Here is a 12,547-nt window from a genome sequence, read left to right on the forward strand (position 1 = left end):
TTTGGGGGGGGAGGGCAGAAGATGACAGCCTAGGGAGGGGCCCCTCCACAATTAATTCCTCTTTTTCCAGGTGAGGACAATCAGGCCAGTGATTCTAGCCCAGGTCTTCATAATATATTTGTGATCATGGGGTGGGGAGAGTGGGGGGGAGGTATTGATATTAATATTAATATTGATATTGAGTGACAATTATATTAACCACATCCTTGAGTCAAAGAAAATGGGCTGGGAAGGGATTAAAAGGCAAGGTAAGAGTAGCTCACTTTAAGAGCAGACCAGAGCAAGGCAGATCAATGGGCTGAGGGGAACAACATTTATTGGGGTGAACTAGATGTGGACTAAGGTAAGGAGAATGGAGGCAGGCAAATGAGGTAAAGGGAACTGTTTGAATGAGGGGGGATGGGGCAGGGTAGGGTGAGGAGCACTGGGGCTCTGGGTGTGCCCTGTTATAGGGGACAGGGAGGGGGAAGCAATGTCTGTGTTGTGGTATTGCCTGAAGTTGAAAGGGCTCTGGCAGGGGAGGGCTGAGGGAAAAGGAGTCAGGATTCATCCCCAACCACTCCAGATCACGGATGCAGTCTGATTGATGGGTGTGTACAAAGGGACAGCCCTGCCTCGGGCCAGCATCCCTCCTCCCTGAGCCCTCTTCCCCTCATCCCTCTCTCACACAGTATTTCCATCTCATTTGCAGCAGAGAGCAGAGATCTCCACAGAGGGAGCGTCCTGCTGGGGGAGGTCCTGTTGACAACGTCCCAGAGGAATCAAAGCTGTGTCAGGGCATGGCTGTCCCCTGCTCCTGCTGGTTCGCCTACACCCAGTGACACACATCACTCTCGAAGCCCAGTTGCCCATGAGAAGCTATCTTTTTCCTCTTATGGGGATAGACAAAAAAAGGACATATGGTGCCTATGTGTGGGAGGGGGAGGAAGACACAAAGAAACATCCCCTTGCCACCACACTCTTCTACCTCCCTGGGACTTACTTTGCCTGTCTCGCCACTTCTACTGATACAGAACAATTTCAAACCTCAGCCCCATTGAGAGAAAGTCAGGCACAAATTCGAACAGAAGTATAATAAATCTAATCTTTTTTTTTTGTAAACTCTCTGGGTCAGCAGCAATAGTGGAAACCAAGGGGCAAAAGTCACAAGCAGCCCCTGGCAGGGGCCTAGGAAAGGGGCCATTCGTAGCTCCTTCACTCAGCTCACTGAGGTGGCTGGCAGAATGTTGCCTTTTCTCTCTGCCTCGATGCAGTACTTCTCCGGGAGGCCTGTGGCTCTGCAGAGAGAAAGTCGAGGAGGGTCAGAGAAAGGGCAGACAACAATGGGCCATGAACAGCAGGAAGTGGGGTTAGCAGCACATAGCCTGGAGAAGATGGGGCTCGGGAAAGTCCATCAACAAGCATTCACAGGGCAACATGTGCTGGGTACTGTACAACATGATGGAAATACAAAGAAAGAAAGACAGCCTGCTCTGAAAGAGCTCACGTTCTAATGGGGGAGACAACATGGAAATACATAAGACACATATGGGAGAGATGGAAGGGGATCACAGAGGGAAAGGCACTAGCAGAGGGAGATAGTTGGAAAGGTGTCCTAACAGCCAGGACAAAGGCACGGAGTCATCAGATTTGAGTGTGCCCAGGACAAGTTCACATGCAGGCTTCTGAAGACCCTCCTAGGAGGGATGTAGAAAGCCACCCATCCCCCAGAAAGTTCTGGAATATCCCTGACTCCATTTCCTCCCACCTCTGAGATAATTCTCCTCCCTCCCCTCCCAGTTTAGGGGAAACTCCTTCCTAACCTTTCCCCCACTCCAGCCCATCCCAGGCCATTTCCCCTTCCTCATTTGCCAATCCTTTAGTAATTCCCCTTTCTATACATACCTTCCAACTCTGGGGCAATTCCCCATCTCCTCGACTCTGGGTTCTGGGACAATACCCCATGCCTTCACCTCCTTCCCGATTCAAAGGGATTTCCCCCTCAGCTCCCTGCTTTGAGGTCATTCTCTCCCACTCTGGGCCCCTGTGAGGATTCCCACACTTCCTAGTATCCACGCCCAGGGCCAGCATGACGAAGGACTTGGGCCACAAACACACCTAAGCTCTTCCATCTTCTTTCTCTTGATGTCATTGATGCGCTCACGCCGCTTCTGGGCCTCTTCCTTGAGGCGCCGGCCCTCTTCAAATGTGGCGACCCTCTCCTGCACCTGCTTCTGCTGATTCTCTCGTACCTGACGCCGCAACTCATTTGCATGGAGCAGGCACTCCTGGGCTTTCTTCTCTTCTTCCATACGTTCCTTCTCGATCTGCTGTCTCTGAGCCCTTGGATGTGGGGGAAGGCAGAGACAGGACTCATTGGAGAAAGGGAGCCTGCCTCTTGAGGGGTACTCACTCACCATCTAGCTGACCCTCTTCACTCATCTCAGAAACCCACATTCATGGATGCCCTTATCTCAAGGCTGTGATGTAATCCATGTGTCCCCTTATATCCAGCCTAACATGTGTTCTTCACTATATACCCTAATTCCATATAATTCAATGACCATTTATTTATTTAGGGCCAATTTTGTTTAATCCATTTTGTTAGGTGCTGGGGGAAATACAGAAATGATGTTAATGTTTTATTGCTTATTCATATAATAGAATTAAGATGATTTAGCCCAGAGAGATGTAGAATGGCAGTAATCATGGTAAGTCAAGGAGGTTTGAGAAATATAGATGAGGCCCACAAAAACTGGTGTGGGTCTTACAAAGTTTTTTCAAACCTAACATGTTTAAAATATTTAAGAAGCATAGTATGATGGGGAGAGGGCAAACCTTGGGGGTCGACTGATTCAAGTTTTATATTTGACACATACTAAGAAACCCACAGCTAAGTCATTTAAGCTCTCAGTCCTCCAGACAAAGCTTTGAGATAAAAGTTACACATGGCTTGTCAGTTTGCATCCATGGAGAGAATTCGCACACTGAGAGCTCACCATAGGAATGGAATCTCTGGGCCAAAACAAAAACACTTCTGAGAAAACTCCTCCAACAGTTTACATAATTTCTCTGTGCCCTTTCATATGGTAGGGCACCCAACCTTTACTCAGGTATTGGTAAAGATGTAAGACCTCAGCCAGGTCATTCTTCCTTCCTGGCCCTCACTTTGTTAATTTATTAAAAGGGGGCTTTGATAAATGATCTTTGGGCTACCATTTAGCTTCAAATCCCATGACCTCTTGGGCCCCAAATCAATGTTTTATGATTCTTCTTTTTGTCTGTTGTTGTTCAGCCATTTAAGTCATGCCCAACTCTTCATAACCTTATTTTGGAGGTTTCTTGGCAAAGGTATTGGAATGATTTGCTATTTCTTTCTCCAGGTCATTTTATAGAAGAGGGACTGAGGCAAATTGAGGTAAGTGACTTGCCCAGGGTCATACAACTAGTTTAAGTGTCTGAAGCCATATCTGAACACATGAAGATGAGTTTTTCTGACTCCAGGTCCTGCACTCTATCCACTGTGCCACCAAGCTGCCCCTTCTTTTTGTCTGATTTAAACCTTTTCTGCTACCATTTCATTCCTTTCCCCCTTGTGGAAATAAAGAACCATTCTTGGTATTAAGTGGCATCCTTATCAACCATCTCTCCTTCCAGGTGAATTATTCCAGTTCCTTTAGCTCTCACAGGTCCCTGACCAAGAAGAAATGTTGTCATGCAGCTAGGAAGGGACACTTACTAGCTGCATGACTCTGTGTTCCTCATCTGTAAATGGGGATAAATAACAGCACCTACCTCACAGGCTTGTGGTGAGGCTCAAATGAAATAATATCTGTAAAGCACTTAGCAAGTGCCTAGCACCTAGCAGGCATTTAATAAATGCTTATTCCCATCCCACCTCCTTCCCCCATTGTAAAATTGTCTTAATGACCTTAAGAAAGGAATGAGGGCTAACCTAGACTGATGAGAATCCTGCCAGTGGGTAAGACTACCTTCAACAACATGGTTCAATGCGGGATGGGAGCTGGGGAAAGGGTCTTTGTATTTTGAGGCAGAGACCTCTGATTCAAATCCTAGCTCTTCCATGTATCACTGGAGTGAATTTGGGCAAGTCACTGTTTCCTCATCTGTAAAATAAGAGGGTTAGACTAGACCAGGGGTGGGGAACCTGTGGCCTCGAGGCCACATGTGGCTCTCTAGGTCCTTAAGTGCAGCCCTAGGGGTTCAAAGGACCACACTTGAGGACCTAGAAGCCCACGTGTAGCCTCAGGTTCCCCATCCCTGGACTAAACAATTCTAAAGTAATTTCTCCATCTAACCGTAGCTGCACAGCCCTCCTCTCCATTCGCCCCTTACCACCCCCCTCCACATCCTGTGTTTACTTAATTGACCCTTGTTACACCCAGGGGTAAAGTAAAGGCCAACTTACCTGAGGATCCTCTCAAATTCATCTCGATCCCGCTGCACCTGCACAGCCAGAGTATGCTCCTTGAAGGCCACCTGGTCCAGCCGGCTCTGTCTCAGCATTGCCTCAGTTTCTGCTTTCTTTAGGGCATTCTCCTTCTCTTTCCGGCGCCATTCTCGTTCTGCCACTTCCTGATTGCGCTTGGCCCGCAAGGCATCCTGGCAGAAGGGAAAGAGGCAGCTCAACAAGGGTGGGTGTTGTGCCAGGTAACTGGGGGGAGGGCCTAAAAAAATTCCTAAAGCCACCCAGCTGCAGACAGGAGCATGGAAGACAGGGCAGGTTAGGGTGCAGGGGCAGCTGAAACCAGCTTCCTCAAAGAACTCTGGGGCTGACTCCCCCACCTCTCTAATACCCCTTCCATAAATCTAGAAGTGAGGAACCAATCCCCTACATCAATCCCTTAGGGATCACCAGCTTATGGTCTTCCCATCACCTTCTGCCTTGAGAAACCCAAAGAATTTCTCTAGCAGGAAGAGATTCTAGGAGAGAATAGATCACATTTAAAGATCAGAAAGTAGCTTGAGAGGTCATCTCTTTATTTCCCACCCCTGGAGTTATTCCTATTTTAAAATATTATTAATGAAGGAGTCTACAGCCTCCCTTCATGACCTGAGTAGTTGAGATTCCCCCATCAGAAAGTGATTCTTAATCTTAATCTTATCTTAATCTTAAAAAAAAAGATAATCTTAATCTTATCTTAATCTTAATCTTAATCTTAAAAAAAAAAGATAGCCTGTCTCCCACCCAAGCAGGGCAGGGGAGGGCCACCCTTGTGCTGTGTGATGCAGACAGAGGGAGATGTGACTCCTGATCAATAGAGAAGGAATGTGTTCCTACACAAAGTACTACTGCAAACGTTTATATGTATATGTATGCATTTATATATACATATACACATATGTGTGTGAATATATGTCCACCAAATACCTCTTGTTCAACCACTACCCCTGCAGGCGGGTCCCTGCTTAGCTCCTGTATTGTTCAAGTCTGGAAAGAACTGTGGATCTCTTCTGTGAGGCCTTTTCCTGAAGTCCACCTCATAAGCTGCCTAAGGAGTGGCCCAGAGGAGCGGTACCTGCTCTGCCTGGTAGTCCTGGGCTTTCTCTTGCATGGCCCTTAGCCGAGCTGTCTCCTTTTCTTTTTCCCTTCGGATTCTTTCTTGCTCAGCCTCAAACTCTGCTTCTCGGGCCTAAAAGAGAGAAAAAGTCTTGAGAAACGAGACATACTATAACCCTGGTCTTTCAGACAGTCATGAATGCCCCCCAAGATGTGGATCAGACTACCCTTCCAGGATGGCCTTTCATTCCTGCAAAAGCACACAAAGTGCTGGTTTGTCTTTTCCATCACCAATTTTCCCATAGGGCAATTTCATCTTGTATAAGAAATAACCAGGTGCATAAGCAATGTAAACAGCAGTCTTTATTATGTGCTCACACTATAAAAGTGGACAAGTAGCTAACTGTTCCATCTCCCCGGGGCTGCTTCTCTTGAGTTGGCAAGGAACAATCTCCCTGCAGAGAACTTCTTTAGTCCCTGTATTCTACCTATACAGACCTCTATGAATATCCTTATGTCCATATTACCTGTGCCTTACCATGGTAGGAGTCATAATTCCTCCAAAATTGCTGTTTCCCAGTAGCACCTAATTAGGGCTTTGCACCCAGCTGGTGTTCACTAATGGCTTTGATCAATGGTTAATGGTTCCTGGGAGTACTCTGGGGCTTGGATAAAGCTACTGTCAAACATCCAACTATAACTAACCTGTCCATAGCCCAGTGAATGGATCAAACATTGATTAAGCGCTTACCATTTGCAAAGCACTGTACTAAGCACTGGGAATTTAGATAGAAAAATACGACAAGCCTTGCTCTCACAGAATTTGCATCATATAATAGGGGAGTCAACATATATGGAAGGTTTCAGTTGTATCGGATGGAAGGATTCCATGGTTCTTGGAATGTAGATGCAAAGCATATATTAACGCCTTTTCATTAATGTCATTCCCAGTGATAAAACCGTTATCAGTCTCTGACACTGAACAATCAGACAGTAACATGGGCGTTGGTGGCAAGAACATTCCTTTCAATGAACTTGAGTGTGAGTGGGCTTGTGTCCATCCGTGTTAAGACCAATTCCTCTGTTCCATTTTGGCATAGGTAGTAGTTAAAAAGACTCCTAACAGTCTCAAAAAAGAAGTCATGTTGTGACTCGGATGGTGCCGGCCAGAGCTGCCAGGGTAGAGACTGTTCTGAAGTCAGAGAAAATGACATGTCCTTTAATATTTACTTCCATTATATCTTTGAGATCTTCCCTAAGCTCCTCTTTGCACAGACACTCCCCCCATCTAGAATAATATTTTAACTCTTTCACTGCATTTCTCTTGTACATTATTATATGTATGTGGGTATGTTTCTGCCTGTGAGGCACAAAGAGTGTGTGTGTGTGTGTGTGTGTGTGTGTGTATGATCTCATTGCTTTACCTTCAACCTCTTCCCCAATTCCACCTTTTTTAAACATAGTAACAAGAATCATAGGCAATGAAATGCCATAGAAAGATCCCTGTACAAGGACTTAGAAGGCCTGGATTCAAGTCTAAACTCTGCTACATATTAGCTCTGTGACTTCAGGCAAATAATTTAAGCTCTCTGATCCTCAATTTCTTCATCTGTGAAATTAGAACAACAACAATGATGATAACAATAGCTAGCATTTATACAGCACCTATGGGTTACCAAGCACTTTACAATTACTGTCCCATTTGATCGTCACAACAATCCTGAGAGGCAGGGTATCCCCATTTTACAGATGAGGAAACCGAAGCAGACAGAGGCTAGCTGACTTGATCAGGGTCACAAAGCTAGTCAACCAGTCCATGAGTATTTAGTAACCATGTGTCAGACACTGTGCTAAATGTTGAAAATACAAAGCAAGTTGTAAAAGACAGTCCCAGTTCTCAAGAAGCTCACAATCTAATGGCAGAGATTATAGGCAAACAGATTATACAAGAAAAATTGGGGATAATCCACAAAAGGAAGGCACTAACATCAAAAGAGACTGGGAAAGACTTCTTGTAGAAGGCAGGATTTTAGCTGAGACTCGAAGGGACATTAGGAGGAAGAGAGACAGAGCTCTCCAGGCATACGAACAGCTAATGAAAATGCCCTGAGTCGGGAAATGGAGTGTCTAGTTGGAGGAAAAGCATGGAGGCCAGTGACACTGGACTGCAGAGTGCAAGGCATAAGAAGACTGGAAAGGTAGGAAGAGGTAGTAGTAGGAAGCTAGTAAGTGACTGAAGACTGCCTACCTTAGTGTGAAGAAAGTACTCTTTTAAACTGTAAAGCATTGCATGAACAGGGGCTAATCTTGGTATTGTCTTCTTCATATGTGCTCTACCTTCTCTTGCTTAAGATCTGGATGAGCTCCTTATTACCCAGCACCATCAAACCCAGACTCAACATAACTTCAGAGTCTCCATACCAAGTGTTTCTACCCCTCTACAACTCACCACCTACAAGTCTCAGGTACCATGTACTTTAAACTCTGTTTCAGGCAAGCAAGTCTATCAGCTCATGCATCATTCCCACCTCTATACACAAGTCAAACACTTCCACCTCCGAGCTATCATAAAAAGCATTTATTCATCCAATATTTACAGAGCACAGGAGAGAGTTCCTGGCCTGGTCAAGAAGACTTATCTTCCTGAGTTCAAATCCAGCCTCAGACACTTACTATCTGTGTGATCCTGAGCAAGTCACTTAACTCCATTTACCTCAGTTTCCTCAATCTGTAAAAATGAGCTGGAGAAGGAAGTGCCAAACCACTCCAGTATCTTTGCCAAGAAAGCCACAACTGGGATCACAAAGAACCAGACATAACTGAAATGAACAACAACAATACTTACCACGTGTGTAACCTTGTGCTAGGCACTGTCAGAATGTAAAGTATACATAGCATGTGGCTTTTCTCCCTCAAAGAACTTATGAACTAACACAGACCTTGGGCACCCTCCATGAACACATGTCCCTCCCTCCCCTTCTTCCAAGCCTTGCTCACAATCCACCTCTGTGTAGCCTTATTGGGTTGACCTCTGTCCAGACTGCTTCTGCTCATTCATTCCCTGTTCCTTTAGAATTTTTCTGCATTTTAATACATCATATCAAGGTATATTAATCTGCATTTCTTTATATTTCTTTGAGAGTCTTGTCTTGACCGTGTTTTGTGTGCTCCTTATGAGATCTCTATGTTCTCTGAATCTTTTACCTTCCCATAGCACCTAATACAAAATTCGTTGGGCATGTATCCATGGTAACGGAAGGATGCTGAGGTTTTGGGGGGGCAAGGGGATAGTTGTTGAAGGGATTAGGAAGTCTACACCTTGGAGAAGCATTGTGGTATAGGGGAAATTCCTGGAACTGCAATCAGAAAACCCAAGTTCAAATTCTATCTCTGCTCTTACCTGTGTGACCGTAGCCAAATCACTTTTAACAATCTGGACCTGTTTCCTCATCTGTCAATGAGGGTGTTGAACTAAATGATCTCTAAGACACCTTCCAGCACTAAATCCTATGATCTCACCCAAGACAAAACTGTATGGAAAAGTAACACACCATCAGCTCTCAATTACCAAGACCAGTGGGGGATAGAGAGGCAATATTCAAAAGGATCTGAGATCTCATCTATGTGGTCATTCCCTTCAGTGAGACCAACCACAACCTATTCAGATCTGCCCATCCACGTGCTGCCAGAAGTTTATCCTGGGAGGGAAGTGTGGAAAGGGTGTCCAATGAGCATGTGAGGGGCGGGCTTCTTCACTTTCTCCTGACTTCATGAGGCTATCTACCATATATCTACCATACTCTCACCACATGTGCATTCCATCTTCTTTTTTCAACCCTAAATGTTCATGGTGATATCCCTTAACCGTTCTATCCTTGACTAGAGAGGCAGTGTGCCATGGTACATAGAGAGCCCCCCTCAGCACCAGGAAGCCTCTCCTCTGATGCATACTGACAGTATGACCCTGGGCAAGGTGACAGAAAAGAGTCCCCTCATCTCAGAATTCCCTGTATCAATTGCATTCCAGACCTGCTTCCTCTCCCTTACTCCAGGCCCCTGTTTGTTATATTTTGCAGCCTCCTCATTCCCACCATTATGCCTCTCCATTGCCCCCTGCTGATACTCATTTTTAATTCTTTTAGAAATCGTGATGTTCTATAACTTGCAGCCAAACAAGTAACTACCGGTATTTAAGGATGGGTATTTGTTTCAGGAAGAACTCTGGGGTCATGAAAGAACCTTTGCAATCTTGCTGAACGCCGTCCTCTATCCCCTTCCTCTTTATTTCTGTGTCCAACTTGTTGTCCATTTGTACATAAGGAGTGGGGTGAAGGGTGAAGAGGTTCCCCAAACCCCAGCTTAGTTGATAGTCTACAAAATGTAATCACAGATGACAAGATGTCAGTGTGTTAACACTTTGTGATTCCTTAAGAAATGGAACATTCCTATGATAGAATTAATGGAAGCCTGGCCAATGGAAAAGAGAAAAATTGGTCATGCCTCTGGAGAATTTAAATAGTTAAGCCTGTCAACAGTCCAGTGATAGTTATGGTGGGAGCCCATAGTTCAAGAGAGTTCCAAGGCATAGTGGAGGGAGCAAAGACACAGACTGCACAGAGCGTCTACAAACAGACAATATAGTCTATAGACAGACTGTACAAGACAGACTACAGATACAGATAAGCATATGTCTCCCTGTCAGATGCCTCAAGTAATATTTATGATCAGAGGGTCATTGAACAAGGTTATATATACTGCTATAACTCTTAATGGATCTAGAAGTACAAAAGGGAGAAACTTTGCTAGAAGAAAACCTTTAAGGGGGCATTTTCTCTACCAAATCAAAATTTTTAAAGAGTACCAATGAAAAAGTCCAGTAGAAACTTTTATTCTTTACATCAATTGTGTGATGGTAGAATTGGTGGTCTCCTGTGGATAGGAGACTTACAAAAGTCTGCCTGTTCCCTACCCTCGTCATGTGTGTACATGTCTCTCATAAAAATACCACGTAAAAAGTAGGTATTATAGGCAAAGTCGGCATATGGTTTAGTAGTTATTGATGTTTTCTTAGTCTCCTTTTTTCAAGTACTGAGATATGAGATTTCTCTCCCCACCCCTATGTGTGGCATCTTCTTTTCATTCAAATACCTTGTGAATTGATCCTTCAACACCTTTACAACAGTGTTGCCTCCAGCACAGACCTCTTCTATGTACACTTGGTCTCATGCAGCAGGTTTTTCCACATTTCTTCTCTTTGCTGCTGTTTCTAGATCCTTCACAGAAACATCACAGGCTGTGACATTAAGTCCAAGTGTGGTGATAATACTGTCCTTGATGATGTAAAGAAGTTGCTGTAAAAATCTTTACAAATATTTTCCTTCTTTCTTTTCTTTGTTACAAGCCTTTCATTTTCCTCTTTATATATGTCCTTAAGATGACTTTGCTTACCTGAATCTTTGGCAAGTTTCCTTTAAACTGATTTTGCCCTTTATGGTTTTTCTGAGTTTTGTGAGGTGACTACTCATAATCTCCCATCTTTCTTCTTTGTAATATTGTACAAATGTGTTTATATTCTAAACCAATGTTGCCTTTGGCTGCCTTCCTTCTTTACTGAGCAAATAAGTCATGTTTGTTTAATAAGTTGCTTTTTAGGCTCTTTTGGTCCCCTTGTTATGGCAATTGATTTACATGGATTAGACATCTTAATCAATCGATCCATATACACTGAAGCATCTGCTATGTGCCAGGCACTGTGCTCAGCACTGTGCACATAAAGAAAGCCACAAACAATCTGTGCCCTCAAGGACCTCACTATCCAATGGAGGAGATGACTTGTAAATAGCTATCAAAAAACAAGCTATATCCAGGTTAAGTTGGAAATAATCAACAATGTAAATGAATTAGAATTACCTATAGTAAAGTATTATAGTCTATGTGTATGTCCTTTCTACTCACCGTTTCCTGGGATATGAATAGGTAATAGACTATTAATTGGAATAGGTAAGGAATGTTTGAATAATTTTAATAGTCAAACTGTTAATTTGAAATAGGTAAGGATTGTTTCAATTGCACACCATATCTTTTTCTAACTTTTCTTTGTTCTTTTCTATGTTTGCATTGACTTTTATCTTTGCTCTAATAAATCAGTAGTCTATATACAAATATTGGGCTAAAAAATGACTCATATGAGTAACGCCATTTCCTATCAGTTAAAACATAATCAGTTTAGGGGAGTCTAGGTGGCGCAATGAATAGAGCACCATCCCTGGAATCAGGAGGACCTGAGTTCAAATCTGGCTTCAGACACTTAACACTTGCTAGCCATGTGACCTTGGGCAAGTCACTTAACTCCAAGTGCCCTTCCAAAAAGCAAAAAATAAAATAAAATAAAACATATCAGTTTTCTTTTCTTGATGTTCTTCAGTGTTCTCCATTGCCCACCGCCTACTGATGACTCTTGTCATGAAGAAAGTATTCACAATACATAGAGGTGGAGCTTCTTTGTGGTCTACAAAGCTTTGGTCTCTCTCAATTGTTATTCTCAATCCATATTTTCAAATATAATTCTTAGCATCATTACATATTACTACCTCTGCACTGAAGTCACCAAACACAAGAATAGGTTAATTTAGTGGGAGGATCCTATTTAGTTATTGGTAGAATTTCTCTACCCTTTCATCCTATGCAAAAGATATTGGCACAGAGAGAGAAATTATTTTTATGGAGGTCTCTTTGCCAATGTTCGTAATGAATTCTGCAATACAAGATGACCAAATGTCCTATGGAATTTTTATTGCTGCCTTTGAGCATGTGATAAAACTGATGACACTGACTCTTTTATTTGCCTCTCCAAGGAGAATATGTAAGCCATCAATTCCATTATCTGCAGCTTCCTTCTTCTTTCCAGTTTTTGTTTTAGCAACTGTCTTGAGATGCTCCAGTAGTATGCCCATTTGCTGGTCACTAAACTAGGATCTCACCTATGAAGTATCAATGGCCAAGTTAAAGTTTATAATAGATGGCCTAAAACTTGCAAGACTCTTTGTA

General features: G+C 43.5%; 1 protein-coding gene across 1 annotated transcript in view; it reads right to left on the reverse strand.

Moving 5' to 3' along the window:
• Positions 1-1,058: 1,058 nt before the first annotated feature.
• Positions 1,059-12,547, reverse strand: part of CFAP45 (cilia and flagella associated protein 45) — a 35,326-nt gene continuing 23,837 nt past the window's right edge. The window contains exons 8-11 of the mRNA XM_069062834.1: positions 5,520-5,633; positions 4,409-4,602; positions 2,098-2,322; positions 1,059-1,277 (exon numbers count right to left, since the gene is read on the reverse strand). Coding sequence (XP_068918935.1) covers positions 1,199-1,277; positions 2,098-2,322; positions 4,409-4,602; positions 5,520-5,633 — 612 coding nt within the window. The 3' untranslated portion in view covers positions 1,059-1,198. The remainder of the gene's footprint in view (positions 1,278-2,097; positions 2,323-4,408; positions 4,603-5,519; positions 5,634-12,547) is intronic.

The sequence above is a fragment of the Petaurus breviceps genome, unplaced genomic scaffold (assembly GCF_028583685.1).
Source record: "Petaurus breviceps papuanus isolate PSGF00001 unplaced genomic scaffold, PetGlider_PUasm1.0 90510, whole genome shotgun sequence".
NCBI lineage: Eukaryota > Metazoa > Chordata > Mammalia > Diprotodontia > Petauridae > Petaurus > Petaurus breviceps.